Source organism: Bemisia tabaci, chromosome 1, assembly GCF_918797505.1.
Source record: "Bemisia tabaci chromosome 1, PGI_BMITA_v3".
In the NCBI taxonomy this organism is placed as follows: domain Eukaryota; kingdom Metazoa; phylum Arthropoda; class Insecta; order Hemiptera; family Aleyrodidae; genus Bemisia; species Bemisia tabaci.
This window is the reverse complement of record NC_092793.1, coordinates 418,735-441,361: the sequence shown is the minus strand read 5'-3', so window position 1 is coordinate 441,361 and position 22,627 is coordinate 418,735. Positions and strand designations below refer to the sequence as shown.

General features: G+C 41.4%; 1 protein-coding gene across 2 annotated transcripts in view; it reads left to right on the top strand.

The window, feature by feature from the left end:
* The window catches only part of alien (COP9 signalosome complex subunit 2 alien), a 106,520-nt gene that overhangs the window by 25,575 nt on the left and 58,318 nt on the right, over window positions 1–22,627 (top strand). For both annotated transcript variants that reach the window (XM_072298083.1, XM_019052856.2), the window contains exons 2-3: window positions 4,724–4,918; window positions 11,221–11,346. In XM_072298083.1, the coding sequence (XP_072154184.1) occupies window positions 4,895–4,918; window positions 11,221–11,346 (150 nt within the window). In that variant the 5' untranslated portion in view covers window positions 4,724–4,894. The remainder of the gene's footprint in view (window positions 1–4,723; window positions 4,919–11,220; window positions 11,347–22,627) is intronic.

Sequence of the window (22,627 nt, the reverse complement as noted above, 5' to 3'; positions counted from 1 at the left end):
TCCTATAACTCGCATTTTTTTCTAACTTCATGTAATACCATATGATGCCTCACTAAGTGCATGTTGAGGGCCTCTCTGTGTGGGTTAAGCGATTTGCAGTCAGGTTGTTTGATCAAATGCAGACATTTGGCGAGTGACACCCTTGTGAATGCGAGAAAAAAAGGCTTTATTCAGAATTTTTGGCTAATTTGACTTGCAAGTAGTACATGAAGCGCACTTCAAGGGCAGAAGTTGCATGTACTCATTCAAGAGCGTTTGATTAAAAGTTAGTTCTAACTGACATTGCATTTGTATGAACGAAGGAGGTGGACATGGGTATTCATTGCACCAAATTGGAGAACAACACTGTGCAAGTGCATTACATTTTTAATGGACAAACTTCCTTGTTTTCTGCCATTTTCCAGTCTACTTAATAAGTATCTTATCCAAATATGGGCACAGCATCCTTACAATGCTCACCTAAGTATGAAACAGAGGAACTGGTTGAACTTCAAATTAGGGATGGACGAATATCGAATTCAAATGCGATTATTTGAGAATTCGAACCTTGTGATTGTGAATAGTTGGGAAGCGAATATTCTAATATTTTCGATTATTGCTTCGATTTTTGATTTTTTATGAACCGTGAGAGAAAAATGACACTTTTGATACTTCTGAATGCAATTATTCGAACATTCGAATGCGATTATTCGAATTTGCGATTGCGAATACTTCGGAAGCGAATATTCGAATGTGATGCGATTACCTCGGTGCTGATAATTCGAATATCGGATGTACAAATATCTAAATATTCGACCATCCGTACTTCAAATCCCTCTCCTATGGTCATGAAATGGAGTCAGCATTTTTGGACCGGAGCAGTACTGAGTACTTGCTAGTTGGCCAAGTTGCGTCCTGATCTGGTGAATTTTTGAAAGTGGTGTGAGAAAGTATGAGTTGATACTTTCAGTTCCTTCATCACAGTGTGCTTTAGAGTCAATATAAATGTTTATGATTTGTAGCGAGGGGCTGAAAGAATGATAGAGAATATAGAATTTTGAGATGAGCCTCTTGATTCAAATTCTTGGCTCATTGTCTGTGCAATTTATCTTTAATTTAGAATACACCAGATTGGAAGAACGCAGGAACTGGGCAACTGGAGAGATGGAATGCTTTTTTAGTTGCTGTGGTGCTGAGCAGCACCACACCATAACATTATGCAGCTTAGTAGCGCAGCGTGTGGGTGCATTCATGATCACAGGAATAGTCATAGAATGTGCAACACCTTAAAGATAAAAGTGCACCAATTTTATCACTTCGTTTTAAAGGTATTGAATTTCCATTTTGCAGCTTCGGCATGAACTATTTTGAAAAAAGAAAACCATCGAATCAGGTATCAACTCTTCCTGTGGGACTGCCGGAGGTCCATGCAAACATGGCGGCACTGTCAAACTGTGTCAGTTACGTAACCGACACTTGAAAATGTGAATTGAAAGTTGATACAAAAGATTAAACTTGGCAACTCTTGAGATATGTGGTGGAATTAATGCTGCCTTAAAAGTTCTCTAAACCTTGAGGATTTCTGTTTAGTTTAATAATATTTAATTGAGGATTTTGTGTAGTGAGAAGTTAGTGCTTCACACCTAAAAATCACTGGTTTTCATTGTTGAAAAAGCTGACTTTTCAGTAATGGTTTGGTCAGGAGGACTTCAGCGAACAATTTGATCACAGTTTTGAAACTCCCACCTCCATCTGGCGAGATAAACACTGCATTTAATACAGCTGCTAAAATCTGTTGCCCAGTGTGGTGACACTTCTTTCTAATGACTCTCCTCACTTAAAAATAAATATTCCAGTTGAAAATGGCAATTTTCTTGAGCATTACAGTCTCCTCTTGGCAAACATTGTCAAAGAATCCATGATCAGTACTGATTTATTACCACAAATTGTTCTTTCAATTCAAAATCAGGGTTGGCGAGGTGTAGCTGACCTGAAATACAATCTGATTATAAATATGATAAATCATGATTATTACATTATAATAATAATAATAATAATAAAAAATCATAATCATAATTTCACATTATTTTCCTACTTTTTAGCAAAGATAAGTTCAGGGACATCATTGTTACTGATTTATCAACTTGGTTTTCAGTCGATTTGGTCTAGGTCATTTATAATCTACGGCGGCACGACTATTCCTCGTGATCGTGAAATCGAAATCGTGAAATAACCCCTGTACTACTGCGCAACTGAAGGTGAATGCAAGTGATAGAGGGATGAGATTCACCACCAGGATCCACTGTACAGCCCATGTCGTTAAGTGTGTGCGTTAAGAATCCACAATTGTCGTAGCCCACAAACTGCAATTTTCTGATTTATAACATGTAGCAAGATTATTATCGAGTATTGAGACATCAAAACTGTAAAGATTTGGCGAGGATATGTACTGAAACTTAGAAAATAAGAAGTCGCTCATTAATTTCATGTGCAGGAGAGAAACCATTACACCCCTCTCTTACCCATCATATCAATAAGAAGCATCCAGTTTCCCTAATTTCAATATACCTACCGGGTGTTGCAAACCACCCGTCCACTCTCTTTTTCTCGAAAACGGCGGTAAATTGAGCTTCGAGACCAAAACTTTCACTGCGTAAATCGACCCCAAAGAATCGAATGATCAGATTTTTAGCCCCCCAAAATGGACCCTTGGGGGTGTATTGAGGGTGGGGTGCTCCCCCCGTTTCTCGCAATTTACAGAGGAAGGGTATGTTTTGACTTTGTATTCGGAATCTACGGCAAAAAGTAAGATCATTTTGCTTAACATTTTGAACTTTTTCCCTAAACCCCCATTTTTTGGAGTTATGGGGCATTTTCGGGCATTTTTTGGGCAATTTCCAATCCGATGCTATACTAACACCGTACTGCGCGGCGCGCGTCCCGGGCAGGCAGAGGAGCGCGCGGATCTGCCTCAGAACGGCCGGCTCCCCGTCCCCCAATGGTTTTTCCCGTTTCACGCCCTAAATATCGATCCCACAGAAAAATTCATTGGAATCATTTTTGTTTCTAATAAAATTTCCCATCGTCCTGTTGTAGAAAAATTACGCTAACATTAGCCGTTCAGCAGTTATTCAAAATTCAAAATTTGGGGGCCCCCCTGCCCCCCCAGGGGGCTCAGATTTTTGGGGTCTATGTCTAAATCGAATGTCTATAGGGTAGAGATGAATCCCTGAAATTTTCATGCTTTCTTCCAGAAGTGCACGATTGTTACGCTTATCGGCCCCACTATGAAAGTATTTTTTTCATTATGAGGCTAGCTTTTCATATTACTTGATATATTTACTTATGAAATCTAAACTTCACAAATATGAACGGAAAATTTAACGTAAGAACTTGTTTAAAAAAGAATTTATACAATTTTCCACCGACAATGTAGAGAAAGATCGGCGAATAAAATTGACGGTTTCAAAATGCCGAGAATTTGCGCAAAAGCGGACAATACGATGCCCTTTTTATGATCGAGTAAGATAAGCAGAGGAACCAATCCAATTAAAAGAATTAAGAACTTAACTAAAACAACGTAGCTCGTTTGTTTCGGCGTTTGAATTCTCCCTCTCTCATTTTGTTTGAAAATCAATAAAGAAGGAAAACAAAATTGAAGAATTGAACATTAAAAAAATAATTGTTCAAAGTCTCATATTAATCGTCTTCAAACATAAAATAAAATACTGTAAAAATTTCACGGCAAAATCTTAGTTCATTATTCTTAAAAGTATAAGGTAGAACTTGCACCAGGAAACATTTTGAACGAAAATGATAACGACAGGAGAATGCGTATCTATCCGAAAACGAATCACATGCTACCAGCAGATGAACCCTGAAATCGGATAAAAGGGTTGGTGGTAGGGGTGATCAACGGCCCAACATCGCCGTGAGTCCGGGAATTGGCGAGGGCTGCACGGGGCGAGTGCCGCATGTCCGCAAAGCATGGGGAAAAATGCCGTGAGTGCCACCCGCGTCCCGAGTTTCCTGGACATACGGCAATCTATCGTTGCAACCTCGCCTCTATGCGGGACATACGGCAGGCAATTACCCTCTCCATATCTCTGAAACCAATGAAGATACGCCTTTGCTGACTTCACCATTGAACAGAGCATGCTTCACTTAGTCTAATTTCATGTCTAACTCAAAAAAAATTTTTTTGGTTCATACGGCGTTCTTCCTTAGCACGGCAGTACAGTTCTCCGACCTGTTGGACCAGTTTTCTCTGCGACTTTGTGACTTGCTCTCTTGTGTTTTGTGTGGTTTAGCTAGGTACATTTTTTTCATCTTAGTTATTTTATTTATACTTTTTTCACTTACTCATGTGATTCATTGGCGGATCCAGCAAATTGGCAACATTGACTTTTCTCCATTTAAATCTAGGGAAATGAATCGATCCTTGGAGGGGCCAGGTGCTTCGCCAAGAATCGATTATTTAGCATAGGTTTAAATGGAGGAAATCCAGTGTTGCTACATTGCTGGACTCGCCTCTGATGTGATACCAGTAATTTATCAGTGATATGTGAAGTACTCTTTATAAAATTGTTTTCTTTCCCATGGTAAAGACTTATCATAATTTAGAATCCTTCGATAATCCTGAGCATATTTCTCCTCATGAATCACTCATTATAAAATAGTTCTTCAAAGTGCCAGAAACCCAGCTTTACTTATTTTCTCGTGAATGTTTTGTTTCTATTTGCAGGAGTATTCGGAAGATAGCAACTCAGAACCTGATGTCGATCTGGAAAATCAATATTATAACTCCAAATCACTGAAAGAGGATGACCCAAAGGCTGCTCTTGCTTCTTTTCAGAAAGTGCTCGACCTAGAAGGAGGAGAAAAAGGAGAGTGGGGATTTAAGGCGCTCAAGCAAATGATAAAAATTAATTTTAAACTGGTAAAAGTTTTACGTAGTTTTGCTTTTTTTTTTTTTTACTTAAAACGTTTCTTTCCTGAAGATATTGATAATTGAATGGTTTCTCTTTGTAATAAGTCAACTTGAAGGGTCTGGATTCAGTACATATTCATGGGCGTGGTCAGGGGGGGTCTGCCCCCTAGGGTGGAGCAAAAAATACTTATTTTGGAAATCGCTTGACTGTTAGGGCCATAAGGGCTACATTTAAAGTGAATGAACTGATGGTTTTTCTTTTTTCAAAATGTTAACCCTTTCTGCTTGCACAAAGGCTGTAAAGTCTCCAATTTTTCGAAAAATTTCTCTCAAATCAATCCTGCCTACCACCTTGTTCTCACCTGAACTCAATTGAATTATGGTTAAGCCGATGCGCTGAGTCTGTTTATGGCCATTCGAACATTAACAAATAGTAGGAGTATCGTTAAGGGCCTTTTCCGACCCCACCTGGATTTTGCCGAGTGTCTCATACTTTTAAAGTACCAGTCCTAGGTAGACTATGCCAAATATTTCACTGAACGGAGCCCATGCAAAGGTGCAGCAACGCCTCAAACCGAAAATCCCGGCATCGAAAAAAAGTTATTTTCGTCGACTTTTTCGACTATTATCACTCTTCCAGCAGATGATACCCTTGTATTTTTTTGCGTACTTACCGTTTCTGTGCTTTAAAAAGGCCTCTAATAAATTTTCAGGCGCCTTCCGGTCCATTGTTGCCACTTTTGGCCCATTTTGAGGGGTTTTTCAATTTTACACACTCAGAACTTAATTTAAACTAAGAACCGTATACGTTTTTGACAAGAATGCAAAATAATGAATATATAATCTTCAGTGAAACTTATTTATTTATTTCTTTTATACTTTGTACAATTGAGCCTCTGGCCAAGGCTATGGCACACGTCATATTCGGTACATGGTGAACAGTTGTATACAGCGATATACACAAGGTACAAGTGTAAAATTATACTAGCCAATAAGTTCCTGAAGGTTATAGAATGCTTTTCGAATAAGAAAGCACGCAGCCCCATAAAGAACGACGTTAGGTCAGCATTTCAAAAGTGTAGCTTCACACTCCAGGGCAGTGCGTTGAACATCTGTATTGCCGAAAATTTGACATCCTGCTCAGTCCGCCTCAATTGAGTGATTTTATTAGGGATGTTCTTATGCCTACTGTTGTAATGATGATTGGGCAGGAGGTCAGAAGGCAAAATAAGAGCACTGGACATGGCAAATTTCAGGCAATCCCAGATGTAAAGGGAGGTGAGGGTAAACAATTTATATTTAACAAAAATCGGGCGGCAGTGTGAGTTATGAGCAAAGACATAAAGACGGAGTGCTCGTATCTAAAAGCACGGGGAAAAAGTGAAGCCTGGTTTGGCGCTGGATGCTTGTGTGAGTGTGTAAATGAGCGCGGGAATCCATGGTGGCAAACAGAAATTTGATTTGAACTTGTCCTCTTGATTTTTCCACATTCCTTCTTTGAAACGTATTTTAAATGCCTAAAACGAATATTTTAAGAAAGTTGGGACTGCGACTTTTTACAATACACTTACTTTTTCTCGGTAACAGGCAGTAATCTCAGATAAAGTTAGTTTTTCTTCTGCTCATGGTTATTCTGCCGGTTCAAACAGGTGGTTACAGTCCTAGATGACCGTTACTCCCAAATGAAATTAATCGGTCGACGACGGACCAAAACTAACCTAAAGTTAAAAATATATGAGTGTGTAAGTGAATTTGGGCAAAAATCAACCTAAAATACTTTATTTCCGCAATTTTATTTAGTTCCCGCCCTACAGTTGAATTTCAAACTTGTCCGGATTTCGCCGCCAATCCTCTAGCTAATAGTAGAGGTGATTGAAAAGAAGCTCCATTTTTTGGTTCAATCGCTCCGTCTTAATAAACTTTCCACATTTTTTGCGGTTGTCAGTAGGTACGTAAAATTTCGAAATTATCAATAATTATTAGCTATTTGAACTAGTCACTCGCGTACGCGTAAACTGATTACGGTTCGCTGGATTGGTCGTCCGGTGGCAGCACAGGTCGATATACTGTTGATTAGCGAGTGACTAGTCCAAGTAGCAATTAATTATTGATAATTTCGAAATACCTACTGACAACCGCAAAAGATGTGGAAAGTTTATTAAACTTTAAAGTGTTCATAGTCACTACCGCTCTGAAGATGCCTGAACAGGCGAAATGCATTAGAAACTAATACACAACGAAGTAAGCACCTTTGGCATACCATCACATTATTGAATTGAATTACAAGTGCAATATGCATATCAAACTTGCTATGTATTCGTCTCCGCACTTTTCATTTCTGGCCATAAAAATGGCTTCCTATGAATTTTAAGAGGTCTAACGGTCCATTGTTGCCAATTTTTATCAATTTTTAGCATACTTTGCTTCGTAACTTTTCCCTATGTTGCCGAATGTTCAAGACAAATCGTCTCAGTGCCAAAAATGTCAAAAATTGGAGTAATAATCACGTTGAAAGTTCTAGGTAGTGCATTATGACTTTCAAGTGATTTGTGAGACACTGTGCCCATGCAGTTTCAGTTGTTTGGTATATGGCCTGTAGTAGGCATCTTGAGAACCAAGAACTATCTCCAGGTTATAGGAACAAACTGGTGAGATGGAGTGAAGATGATGTGGAAGCACCTTGAGGGTTCGTTGCGGCCTGTTCATCTGAGCCATCATAATTTCGGTGAGACACATTGCAATTTTCCATATTGGATATGTTATTTGCAGGGACAAAAAACGTTTAATTCACTTCCCCACTTTCACTTTTCCACATGTTAACTTGAAAAAACCCCTAATAATTGGTAAAAATTGGCAACGATGGACCGATTGGTGTTTTAAAATTCATAGGAAGCCATTTTTATGACCAGAAATGAAAAGTACGTAGAAAAATACATAGGGCATACACCTGTGGAGGATGACTAAGGTTGAAAAACATTCAGAAGAGCTACCTTCAAGGCAGAAAAGGCTGCTAAACAATTCCCCGTCAATTTTCACAATGTGGGAATCCAGGTACAAATATACTTTTTTGATATGTTGTTTATACGGGTAAGAGCTATTAGGTACGTCAATATAAAAGTTGTTCCCCACTTTCTTGAATCTAAGACGTGGCAATTTATCAAATTTTGCCCATTTTTGGCTCTTGGAACGATTTTTGTCGAAAATTTGGCCATGTTGAAAAAAGTTTCACTGAACACTTTATATTCATTATTTTGCGTTCTTGTCAAAAACGTATACGGTTCTTAGTTTTAATTGAGTTCTGCGTGTGTAAAATAGATAAAAACCCTCAAAATGGGCCGAAAATGGCAACAATAGGCTGTACAGCCAAAAAAAAATTAATCGGGGGCATTTTAAAAGGCTAGAAACGGAAAGTACGCAAAATATACACTGGGATCATTTGCTGATAGAGGGAAAAAAAATGACGAAAATAACTATTTTTCGATGCTAGGATTTTGGGTTTGAGGCGCTGCTGCACCTTTACGCAAGTTTCTTTTCTGTGAAATTTTTGGCACAGAGTCTACTTATGACTAGTACTTTGAAAATATGAAACATTCAGCAAAATCCAGGTGGGGCCGGAAAAGGCCTTCAACGATATTCCTCCTTTCTAATCCATTTAAATTAAGATTTTCCAAAAAAAATGGAAAATTGGGATTTTTCCACAATTTCCAGATCTAGAGGAACGCTTACAATTTGTCAAAATTTACGGAATGACAATGTCAGAAGTTGTAATGGGCCTGTTGCAAACTTTTACTGGAGCAAGAATAAGAGTTCTTTCCTATAGAAAGTGTCTCAAAAATTACTATGAGGGCATTGGCCAAATCTGAAATGCACTCCTTACTTCACAATTTGCTAAAAGAGCAGGGTTTTTTCAAGCTTCCCGCTTCAAAAACGATACCACGGCACAGGTGAACATTTCGTTAGAGGAGTCTCTCATTTATCAGGGAGGATAATATTTTATATGCCACGCTCAGTAGAGTGATTCCTCTATAATTCTTACATTCGAATTTATCTCCCTTTTTGAAAATGGGGCAGATGGTTCCAATACTCCATTTCGCTGGCATTTTCTCTGATGTCCATATTAATTCGATTAACTCGTGTACTTCGTTTATCAGTGCCTCTCCCCCATTCTTCAGTAACTCGGCTGTTATTTCATCTTCTCCCGATGCCTTGTTGTTCTTGAGTTTCCGTATTCTTTCCGCGACCTCCTCTCTAGTCGGTATTTCATTGAGGTCGTCTTGTCTTTCTTCGTTTTTCTCTTCTTCTGTTTTCAGTCTTTCTCCACTACTTTTCTCGGACAGCAGCTCTTTAGAATGTTCTGCCCGTCTCTCGAGGATGTTCTTTTCTTCCTCAACTAAACGCCCTTCTTTGTTTTTGCACCCGTTTGCTCTAGGCTGAAACCCACTTCTCATTTTGCTCATTGCAGCATAAAATTTTCTACTCTCATTCTGTTTGCTTAGATGTTCTATCTCTTCCATTTGTTGTCTTACCGCCTGTCTCTTTCTCTTCCTAAGAAGTTTGTTTGCTTTCCATCTAAGTTGTTGGTATCCGTCTACACTACCTCTTGTTAACCTTTGTAGCATCTTTTCTCTTGCCTCAGTTTTTTCTCTAACAGCCTTTGCACATTCCTCGTCAAACCATTCTGCGTTTCTGCACCTCCTTTTCTCACCGATTGTCTCTTCAACTGCTTCCTTTATTGCAGTCTCCATTTTAGCCCATACATCTTCTGGGGCTGGGCTATCTTCCACCTCTGGTGTTGGACTATCTTCCTTTTCTGGGGTTGAATTGCCTTCCACTTCTTCTTTCTTTAGTTTTCTTGCCAGCACTATGCTCATGTGCCTCCTTGTTCTTGTTGAGATTTTCAGTTACCCATCTCTTTGTTTCTGGCACACTTGTTTTCATTGCATTGGCAATTCTTTCTCGAACCTTGACTTTCACTAGGAAATGGTCAGAATCACAGTTTGGCCCTCTGCAGCTTCTAACATCCATCTCCGATGATCGGTGCCTTGCTGATACTAGCACATGATCTATTTGATTAACTTCCTCGCTGCCTGGAATTTGCCATATCCCAAGATGTATCTTCTTGTGTGGGAACGATGTGCTTCTGATATACAGTTTATTCCGTGCTGCAAACTGTGCTGTCATATTCTCGTTGTCGTTATTCGTTTCGTGTAATGTATAGTGTCCTGCTACTTGCTTCTGATCTTCCATTTTGCCAATTTTGGTGTTGAAGTCGCCCATTACCAATAAAAGGTCATGGTGACTTACTCTGGTGCACACCTCTTCTAGTGTGTCGTAGAAGCTTTCCTTTTCTACTTCATCCTTCTCTTCGGTTGCAGCATGCACTGATATCAATGTCATGTTTCTAAATTTCCCCTTCATTCTGATTTTGCAGATTCTTTTGTTGATATTCTCATACCCAAGCAGGCATTTCCTGCTTTTCTCTACAGCATAAAACCTGTTCCAAATTGACCGGTATTTTCGATTGTTCTGCTGTATATCATGCTAAATTCGGGCTTGTCGAACTTGCCTTCACCTTGCCATCTGATTTCCTGCAAGGCCATCACGTCGATGTTATACTTTCCCATTCTGCTTGCTATCTCCATCATTTTTCCCGCTTGTTTCATTGGTCTTACGGTTCTGGTTGCCATTGAAATGTCTTTGGCTTGACCATTTTTCTGTTTTTCCGATGAGCCATACTAGTTTGGTCGATTTCTCCGTTGATTCCATGTGTACCGAGGCATCGTCTTGTTTTTCGTAGCTACGGTTTTTTTTACGTGGTAGGGTTGCTAGCCCTACGCACAACTTTCTCCTTTACCTGGGATTGGGACCAGCTAGAGGTGAACATCTCAACCTTAGGCGGAGTTTATCATGCTGATTGCCGAGTGTAAAATTCAGCCTCTAAATGTGACTGCAAACTGGAGCCCTCATCACTGAAGTCTGCTGCCAATGAAAGCGGTGTAAGCGGCCGCTTGAGCAGACCACCCTCTTAAGAGCAAAACTAGCCATCAAAAAGCATTCATTGGGGATACTTATGCAAACCCTCATACTTGCTTAAGAAAAAGAAATAACTTGGGACCCTGGGATGATCCAGGAGGCTGGTAAAAATTAGATCAGTCTAATCTGTGGTGGCAGCTCTTTATGTCCCTCCTTTCAGCTAAAGACTTTTTTATACTCCAGCCAAGAACTTGAGATCTGGTGACTCAGGATGTGAAGCCAATTGTCTGAAGAAATTTCTCTTTCAAAATTAAAACAATGTCCCTTCCATGTTTCAGGGAAACTATCAAGAGATGATGACAAGGTACAAACAATTATTAACCTACATCAAAAGTGCAGTCACCAGAAATCATAGTGAGAAGTCGATAAATTCAATTTTAGACTATATTTCCACCTCAAAAAATGTGAGTATGACTCCCTTTATTCATCAACTCAACCTGAGAAGAGATAACTTAATTTTTGTTTTGCTTTTCAAACATATAAAAACATGTATGCACTTAAAGGAACTTTCAGGTGCAGTAGAAAACTGTTCTTATCTCAGAGACCCTAGGAGCTGATAATGAGTGCACTGTTTTACTGATAAAATTACAAAAAAATCACTTTTAGTTCTTAACACACAGCTCATTATATTTGCCCAGTCTGTTTCCTACTTCTTCAAATCTACTGCATCCCGAGCAGTTTTTTTCAGTCCATGTCAATCAGGTTTGCCCAGTAAGAGGCGTCAGAGAATTTAAGTTGAATTTGCAAAATGCTCCTCAAGTGTGATTGCAACTGTTTTAACTTTTAAGTGTCTGTATTCTCCTTACGTCCATGTGTCACAAAAACAAATGCATTCAATCAATTAAAATCATCTTATTATATTATGAAATCCTAGTCCCTTACAATCGTAGAGACTTGGGGTGTGCTGTCCTGAAGGTTCCAGTAGAGTGTGATTATGGAAGTTTTATGGAAATGTTGCACTTTATGTGCGGAAACCATTGTGTTTCACGCAAAGTTTTACAAAAGAATCAGTACTTAAATTGCAAACTCCTGACACAAAGAGAGCTATATTTTCATGATCTCTTACAAGTCGCAGCCAAATTCAACAAAACCATACAAAAGTCTAATAAAATGTCTGACAAACATTTTAAGGCTCTAAACCTGTAAGTAAACTGTTGAATATTTGATCCTCTAAAAAACATAAGTTATATTTTTGTACAAAATTCGGCTCAATCCAAAAAAGTTTACTACCTAAATACCTTAAAAGAAAAAAAGAAATAATAATAATAATAATAATAACACTGGAACTCATGGGAGTGCACCCGAATATAGTAAACGCCTGTAAGAACATGATGGAGCACTGGTCAACATGCATCCAACTAAGAGGAAAAACAGATACAATTATCACCTCTGAAATTAAAATAAGACGAGGAATCTACCAAGGGGACGCGTTCTCCCCCCTTCTGTTCTGCGTTGGATTAATACCCCTCTCTACACGACTAAACAACATGAACAATGGATATAACATCAAGGCAGGCCATAAACAACTGACGCACCTCTTGTATATGGATGATCTGAAACTGTTCAGCAGCAGCGACGAGAAACTGCAAAATCAACTCGAGACGGTGAAAGAATTCAGTGACGACATAGGTATGAAATTTGGCCTAGATAAGTGTGCCAAGGTAACCTTCAAGAAAGGTAAATACATCCACGGAGAAAACATGGATATAGACGTCGACACCAGCATCCGACAGTTAGACCCAGGTGAAACATACAAATACCTCGGAATGGAAGAAAGTATAGGTATCCAACATAAGACAATAAAAGAAAAGGTAAAGAGAGAATACATACGACGAGTAAGAGCAGTACTAAAGACAGAGCTAACGGCAAAAAACAAGATAACTGCAATCGGAGCGCTAGCCGTACCCGTTCTACAGTACGGATTTGCAATTCTGAATTGGAAAATAAAAGAAATAAAAGCGCTAGACATAAAAACAAGAAAATGTCTGACAATGCATAAAATGCACCACCCATCCGCAGACGTTGACAGGCTATACGTGAGCAGAAAACTAGGAGGACGAGGACTTCGGCAAATTGAATCAACATACAAATCTTCCATCATCAATGCGAAGTACTACCTCCAGGAAAAAAAAAACGAAGACCCTTTTCTCAAAGCCGTATATGCCATCAACCTTGCTCTAGACAAAGACCACATTGCGAAAGAAGCAAACAAGTTTGAAGCCGAGCTCGGAGAAAACTTTGAAGTGGCCCCCATAAACAGCAGGAAGCAAAAAATCAAAAAGAAAATCTCAGAAAGCATCAGAACCAAATGGAAAGGAAAGATCATGCACGGGCAGTATCCACTGATGCTAGAAAATGACTCTATCGAGAGTAATCTCTCTACCATCTGGCTCAGTAAAGGTGTACTAAAAGCAGAAACAGAGAGCCTAATTGTAGCGGCACAGGATCAAGCCTTAAACACAAGGTACCGAGAGAGGAAAATCCACAAGAAACATGTGAATAGCAAATGCAGAATCTGTCACCAGTTCGAAGAAACCATTGAGCACATAACATCAGGTTGCCCAATTCTAGCCCAAAAGGACTATATCGAGAGACACGACAGAGTATGCACCCAACTTCACTACAGCCTCTGCAAAGAATATGGAATCGAAGTCGACGCAGATAAATGGTATGAACACAAACCGAAAAACACTGCAACAACCAGAGATGGAGAGACAACGATCCTGTGGAACTTCCCTATCAGAACCGATAGAACTGTTGAGGCAAACAGACCGGACATCATCCTACGTAGGAAAGGCCAAACGTGTCTGCTGATTGACGTCTCTATCCCAGCAGACAGGAACATCACAAAAAAGGAAGCTGAGAAGAAACTAAAGTATAAAGACCTAGAGATCGAAATCAGCAGGATGTGGAAGACCAAAACCCGAGTCATACCCTTTGTGATAGGAGCTACCGGAGCAGTCTCTAAAGACTGGACTAAACTGAAGAACGAAATCCCTGGGAAACATTCGCTAGTATTGGCCCAGAAGTCTGCTGTGTTAGGCACTGCCAGAATCCTCCGGAAGGTCTTAAGCTAGGTGGAGCAGCGCGAATACACCTAGAACGTTCCCACACACCAAAAACACCCCTACCGCCTACCACCTCAGGAAAGAAACCTTTAGGCAGGCGTCCTCCAGACACCTACCCTGCCTCGGTTCCTGAAACAGGTATCCTAGTCTGTGACGAGCCACCCCCCAAGGGGGAGTGAAATAACCACCACCCGGCCACCCAAACCACAAACAGCCCTCATACCTAGGAGCATTGTTTGCCCCTGTGTGAGGGCTTAAAGCAACCCAGCAAAGCTGGTGACAGCAGTGAATATGAAAAATAATAATAATAACAATGAACTGCAGGGAGGACTGTCTATGAACTGCAGGGAGGACTGTCTATGGTCTGGGGTATTCACGCACCTCCAGTCCCGAGTCACTTTCTGAGCACTCCCTCTGTGCCAGGAAGTACTTCAATAAAAAAAACCCAACCCGGGGTGTAAGCAAACCGTGCCCATCGGGTCTCTTGGCATCGGGTGCTTCTGAAGGTGTCTACCCACGGTGCCCTGGGATACCGGGCGACCTCCCAGAGTACGTAGCCTTACCCGGCGAAGAGGCTGCCGGGCGGACCGTCCAAATCCTCCTCCACTCGTGGGAACAACATGGATTCCAGAAATATTACTAAACAACGCAAGAACTCTCAAATCACCCTAACGAATAGGGATAGAGATGAAGAGATGAACAGACCAACAAACTCGAGAACAAACCGAGCGGACCCAAGAAATGTGCCTACAAACACGCCACAAACTCTCAGCCCGACTCAAGTACAACCTTTGAGTAGCCAGCCAGACTCTCAGCCCATCCATACAAGGGCGCGAACAAAATGGAGCGAGGCAGAATACAAAGAAGTCATGTGGTGCTACCTCTACATCAAAGGAAGCACAGGCAGCTGCAACATGAAGTCCATTTACAATCTCTGGAGAAAGAGAAACCCAGCTACCCGTCCTTATATTGAAGCAAATAAACTTGCAACCCAACGCAGGTACATAGAGAACCAAAAGAAACTGAATGAGATGCAACTCTCCGAAATCAAAGCAGACGTCCGTCTCCACCTTGGACAGACATCTCAGAGCTCAGAAAATGAGACAGAACGTTTGCAAAGCAGCTCAGCCAACCAAAAAGATCCAGAGGATGAGGGAATATCGTCTCAAGTAGCCCAATCCTCACAAAGAATTAAATGGACTCAAGAAGAGTACAAAGAAGTCATGTGGTGTCACTGGTATACTAAAGAAGGTACAGGCTTTTGCAACATAAAGGAGACGTACGATTTATGGAGAGCTAGGAACCCTGACACCCGATTACACATCAATGCGAATAAACTAGCCACGCAGAGAAGATACATAGAAAACAAAAGGAAACTTAGCGATGAGTTGCTTGAAGAAATTAAAGCAGATGCTATTGCCACACTAGAAGCATCAACTGAGGAACATGCCGGAGAAGCCCCCCAAGTGGCACCTGATGCACTGGATGATATCCTATCCCAAGACATCCTAGCCGAGCTAAACATCTCAAACCAAGCGTCACAAACTCCTCCTGGAAACCAGCAACCTACGAGCAATGAGCTGACAGAGACCAACCCTGAGCCGTTAGCCCCAACACCAGAACCCAAGTCATCACAAAACGAAAAGCCAGAGTCACCAGGTAGGAGACTCTACCAAGAAGTACTGGAGATGACCTTAGAGGAAAGAGAACCGATCAGAAAACTGAACGGCGCAAAAAAGGAGAAGGAAATCCTTGCACGGGCCAACAGTGAGGTGAAGACTATACTAGAAACCGAACAGGAATTGGACCTCTGGAAAATAAATTGCTTACTCTACGCGGCAGCTCTAACAGTCAGTGATGAAGCAAACAACCCAAGACCAGTAAAAAAGAACAACGCGAAAGAAACGAAACCCCTGTGGCAAAAAAGGATCGATAACAGAATAAAAGGGCTGAGATGCAACCTTTCAGTGTTAACTAATTTCAAGGAGACTAGCAAGTCTAACGGGAAGCCAATGACACAGCGAGTTAAATCAATACTAGAAAAATACACTGACGAAGGAGAAGAATACAATATTGACAATGTAGCCGAGCAACTTAAACAACGCATATCAGTGTTCAGCCAAAGGATCAGGAGATACAAAAAACGATCTAACCAATATAGGGAAAATAGGATGTTTGTAACTAACTGTAAGAGCTTCTACAGAAAAATCAAAGGGGACGGAGCAGAAACTGGTGCAACCCCTAAGAAACAAGAAATAGAGGAGTTCTGGAAAGGAATTTACGAAACTCCCACAGAGCATAACACCGAAGCGGACTGGATTAAGGATCTAAACGTCGAACATCAGATGGAATGGACTCCCCTAAATGAGGCAGAAGTAGCGAATGTCTTAAAGAATCTTGCGAATTGGAAAGCACCCGGCCCAGACAAGATACAGAGCTTCTTGTACAAAAAAATGCACCCCATCCACAAGTATCTAACAACAGAATACATGAAACTACTGGGGGGAGAAGAGTTCCCACCTTGGTTAGCTAAAGGGTGCACGTACCTGATACCGAAAAACAAAGAAACAGCGAACCCAAAGAACTTCCGCCCGATCACTTGTCTTAACATTATGTACAAGATATACACCGCTTTAATGGCTGGCAAAACTTACAAGTATTTAGAAAGTGCTGAACTCCTCCCAATAGAGCAGAAAGGGTGCCGAAAAGGAGCAAATGGATGCTTAGATCAACTCCTTATATCCAAGACTGCCATTGAAGACTGCAAAAGGAGGAAGAAAAATCTATCCGTAGCATGGCTAGACTACCAAAAAGCCTTCGACAGCATGCCACATAGCTGGATCATACGAGCACTGGAGATAATGGGAGTCCACCCAAATCTAGTCAACGCGTGTAAGAACATGATGAAACACTGGGCAACTGTCATCCAACTGAACGGAAACGCGGGCCAAATCGTAACTTCGGAAATCAAAATCAGGCGTGGAATCTATCAAGGAGACGCATTCTCGCCCCTTCTGTTTTGCATAGGACTAATACCCCTATCGAAGAAGCTGAACGAACAACAGAACGGATACGACCTTGAGGATGGTTACAAACAACTGACACACCTTCTTTACATGGACGACTTGAAACTCTTCAGTAGCAATGAAACAAAGCTTCAACAACAGCTTAAAACAGTAAAAGAATTTAGTGACGATATCGGAATGAAATTCGGCCTGGATAAGTGCGCCAAAGTGACTTTCAAGAAAGGAAAGTTTTTTAAAGGTGAAAATGTAACCATCGACAATGAAACCAGCATCAGACAACTAGACCCTGGTGAAACTTACAAGTACCTGGGCATGGAAGAGAATTCAGGAGTGCAAAATACAACAGTCAAAGAGAAGGTCAAGAAAGAATACATCCGAAGAGTTAGGGCAGTATTAAAGACAGAGCTGTCAGCAAAAAATAAGATTTCGGCCATCGGAGCACTTGCAGTTCCCGTGCTTCAGTACGGATTTGCAATCCTAGACTGGAAGATGACAGAAATCCGAGCTCTGGACGTCAAAACAAGAAAATACCTGACAATGTACAAAATGCACCACCCATCCGCGGATGTTCACCGACTCTACGTCAGCAGAAAACTGGGAGGAAGAGGGTTGAGACAGATAGAAGCAGCGTACAAGTCCACCATTATCAGTACGAAATACTACCTGAGAAAGAAGAGAAATGAAGATCTGTTTCTTAAATCGGTACACGAGGCGGACACCCAGCTGAACACGCTACACTCGATTACCAAAAAAGCTGACAAGTTTGAAACTGAGTTAGAACAAAACTTTGAACAAACACCAGTTAAAAGCAGGAACCAAACAATCAAGAAGAAAATAGCCGAAACCTTAAGATCAAAATGGACCGAAAAGAACATGCACGGTCAGTACCCTCGCTTACTGGAAGAAGACAGAATCGAAAGCACTCTTTCAACCATGTGGCTGAGCAAAGGAGCATTAAAAGGAGAAACCGAAAGCTTAATTGCAGCAGCCCAAGACCAGGCTCTTAACACTAGGTACCGAGATCGGAAAATACACGGCAGAGCCCGAGACAGTAAGTGCAGAATTTGCCATCAGCACGAGGAAACTATAGATCACATAATATCGGCGTGCCCGATCCTTGCCAAAAAGGACTACATAGAACGGCATGACAGAGTGTGCACCCATCTCCATCATAACCTGTGCAAAGAGTACAATGTAGCAGTCGAAACAAACTGGTACGAGCACAAGCCAAAAGCTATCACAGCAACGGATGATGGACAAACAACTATCATATGGAATGTTCCTGTCAGAACTGATAGGACGGTTCCGAACAACAGGCCTGACATCATACTGCGAAAAAGGGGGCAAACTTGCTTGCTTATCGACGTGTCAATCCCAGCGGATAGGAACATATCATTGAAGGAAGCCGAAAAAAGACTCAAGTATAAAGACTTAGAAATCGAGATAAGTAGAATGTGGAAAACGGACACGAAAGTCATACCCTTCGTAATCGGCGCGACGGGAGCAGTCTCGAAAGAATGGAAGAAATTTAAGGAAGAAATCCCTGGGAAGCACTCTCTTGTCACAGCTCAGAAAGCAGCAATCCTCGGAACTGCTAGGATACTGAGGAAAGTCTTAAGTTGAAAACCTTAACCAAAGAATCCATACTCATACTCATTTGTTCCCCCACAACCTAAACCCCTACCCCACCATCATCGACGAGAAGCAACCTCTGGGTGGGCGTCTTAGGACACAGTTCTCACCCCGGTTACTGCAAACCTTATCGTCGGCTGTAAATTGGCCATTCATAGCCAAGTTAACACCGGCCTCAACCCACTCTACTCTCTCTACCAATGAGCATTGTTTGCTCACGTGAAGAGAGCCCAACTACCCAGCAAAGCTGGAGATAACTTCGCATATAATAATAATAATAATAAATCTGCAGGGAGGACTGCCTATGGTCTGGGGTATTGACGCACCTCCTTTCCCTAGTTACTCTGGACGCACACTCTATGTGCCAAGGAGTACTTAATGAAAAGCCCAACCCGGGGTGTTATGCGAACCGTGCCCATCGGGTCCCTTGGCACCAGGGTGCTTATGTTGGTGTCGACCTACGGAGCCCTGGGATACCAGGCGCCCTCCCAGAGTTAATATAGCCTTACCCGGAAAGAGGTTACGGGTGGACCCTCTTAAATCCTCATCTTACTCGTGGGAACAAATATGGAAACGCGCAACTCTAAAGCAAGAAAAACCCAAAACTACAAAGGAAAAACCGACCGAACCGATGATAATGCAGAAGAATTGACTCAGGTCTCTGGGACAACACGGAAAAGAACGCAGAAACAGCAGAATCAGCTGAATCAAACACCACAGGCCCAAAGCCCACCACGAACTAGCCCGGCCGGTAAGAACACAAACGCACAGCGTAGGCAAGCAACAGAGCGAGTGAAGTGGACCACAGAAGAGTATAAAGAAATAATATTTTTTTTTGTTGTTTAAATTCAATTTATTTGCATCAAAATACAATAAATTACAGGACTTTGAACTCTCGGTTATATAGTCACTGCCTTAAACTAGTAAATTAACATAAATTTAGATTATTAATATGATCTAATAACCTAATATGGTAAACTTAACTTAAGAGCTAAAGTAGTTAGATTGAGAAAAGTTATAGTATACTATATTTACAAACAAAGGATAAATGCGCTAAGCTAAAATGTAAGGTGCAAAAAACCTAATCAAAGGAGAAAAAACACCTTAAATAATAATACTGATAAGAGTGAGGAATTTATGACCTCAAAACGTCGACAAGACAATTACGAAACAGAAAATGAAAAGATGCCTATCAAGGCATGAAGAAACGAGATGAACGCAGACTACGGCATCGAGAGAGATGCTCCCCGCACGAGGGCGGGGAGAAAGGCCTCGATAACCTTCATCATACGTTCAATCTGCTCTGATTGCTTTAAAACTAACTCCTCTAGAGTCTTTATACGCTTATCTGAAAAGGAAACATTACTTAGATTACTATTAGGAACTTGAACATTGATAATTGGCTGTGAAGCGTCTTTTGATTGCGGTTTAGCTCCAGCTAAAGCACTAGCATACGACTTGCCTTGCACAGTTAAATTTCTAAGGGGTACGAATTGGTGATTGACGAATTTTTCGTCTTTGGGCTTTTTACCCATACGCTTTTTGCGTATCTGTTTGTAAACTTTACAACCCCTGTAGTTTCCCACATGCATCTCACCACAGTGAACGCATGAAGGAAACACAGGGAGTTGTATTTCTTGGCATTCCTGGGGACGTGGGCAGTCAGCCAGGGCATGAAAATCCCCGCACAGCAGGCACCGAGGATCACGATAGCATCGTGATCGAGAGTGCCCGAAGGCGAGGCAGTTCTTACACTGGATGACCTCCCTCCGTCCCTTAGGGCGCTCAAGTGAAACAATAAAATCCTTGATGGATTTTATTTGCCATATTTTGGCAACATGCACATTACTCAAAAAGTCCACAAAAAATAAAGGAAGTGGAGTCTTTGTAATCTGGTGTTGCATCTGAGAAACATTCTTAACAACTAATCCTGGGATTTTTTGTTCAAAATCAAATTTTAAATTCAGAGGAAGATAGTCTTTAGGGAGACCCCTCACAACCGCCCTAACTGTCTTTTCTGAGGCTTTCTGATACGTGTGAAACTTAATAATGTCGTTTTTTTGCTTAAGGCTTACAATAAGTTTATCGTACATAAGCATAGAAGATGCAATAATTTTAACCTGAGAACGATTGACTATTCTCATCATTGAATTGGGATCGATAGGATCGATCTCGCTTTTCTTAAATCCCGAAGGATCAGCAACAAAGGAAACAAAGATGGGAGGGGGAGCTCTCTCAGTCTTTTTCTCTTCTTTTTCTACATTTAATTTAGAAAACTTATTATTAATATTTACAACACTAGGATTTTTAACACTAGACACTTTAACAGAGGCAGATTGTCTATCTTTGGGTTTCTTCGGTTGCACCTTGGCCGGTGAATCGGGATCGTGACGGGTCTTCCGTTTGGAAACCACCAATTTCCACGCAGGGTCCGAAGGGGTTGCAGTGTCCATCGGCTGCGACTGAGAAAGGGCTGGGCCAAGAATGCAGGAATCCTTGACAGGTTTCCTGCTCGTCTCACCAGGCTTGGGTTTCTTCTTATCCACATTAGAAGCATTAGGATTAGGCTTCATGACAGCTGCAGGAGAAGAATTTTTGACCGATTTCTTTGACAGAAATACTTCATCATCACTACCTACATCAGAAAGGGTAGTGGAGGAGGTTTCGCTTTGAACTTTGACAGTTTGCGATTGTTCTCTCTTGGGACAGGAAGGTCTCCAAAAACACTTGGTGTGACAAATATCACAGAGCGTCCATAACAATGAATGTTCACAATGAGGGGTTTTGAGGGATTTGCAAAAATCACACTCAAACCCTAAAAGTTTATGTTCACACCGGAGAGGGGGCTTCGGGCGATCAAAGTAGGAGTAATCGCCAGATCCACTCATCACCGAACACTTGAAAGCACACACATTCGCAACACAACTTGACAGCACGGAGAGAGGAGCGTCGAAACGAGCACGTCCGCTCAGCGTCGCTTATCACAGCGAACTCCAAAAGAAATAATATGGTGCTACTGGTACATCAAAGAGAGCACTCAAAGCTGCAATATAAACGCCAACTATGACCTCTGGAGAAAAAGGAATGCGAACACCCGCCCGCATATCGATGCAAACAAGCTCGCCACACAAAGACGATTCATTGCGAAAAACCAAAAACTAAGTGAGGCACAAATTGAAGAAATCAAAGCTGATGTAGCCGCAAACCTAGCAACACAATGTGAACTGGGTGTCACCAGAAAAACCCAAAATACCAATAACAACCAAAACTCCCCTACCACAATGAATAATGCAGCCAACCACACCCAGAGAGTACAATGGACCGAAGAGGAATACAAAGAAGTCATATGGTGCCATTGGTTTGTTAAGGAAAACACGGGCATCCACAACATAAAGGCCACCTACGAGCTATGGAGGCAACGAAACCCTAATGCCCGCCTGCATCTCAACGCTAATAAGCTAGCCACGCAACGAAGATACATCGAGAACAAGAAAAAACTAACCGAACAACAGCTTCAAGAAATTAAAGACGATGTTCACTCCACCATAGAAGCATCCACTGACCAACACACAACTGAAAGCTCACCAGGTGATGCCACAAACGACGAGAACCGCCCGTCGAGACGGAATGATCCAACTGACACCAGGGAATCATAGTCAACGCCAAACATACCTCAAACCAACGAAACTCCCAGAAGAAGTAAGCAGCTAAGAATACCATCTCCAGAACCAGAACACGAAACAACTCCCCAAGAGCAGAACACGGCGAGCACACTAGAAACAACGACCTCTACATCAAAGCTAAGAAGCGTGTATCAAGAAGTTCTCGAGATGAATCTGGAAGAAAGAGAGCCGATAAGGAAAATAAAGGGGGCGAAAAAAGACCAAGAAATCATCATGCGAACTAACAATGAAGTACAAAATATGCTTGAGAGCGAAGAAAATCTCGACCTGTGGAAA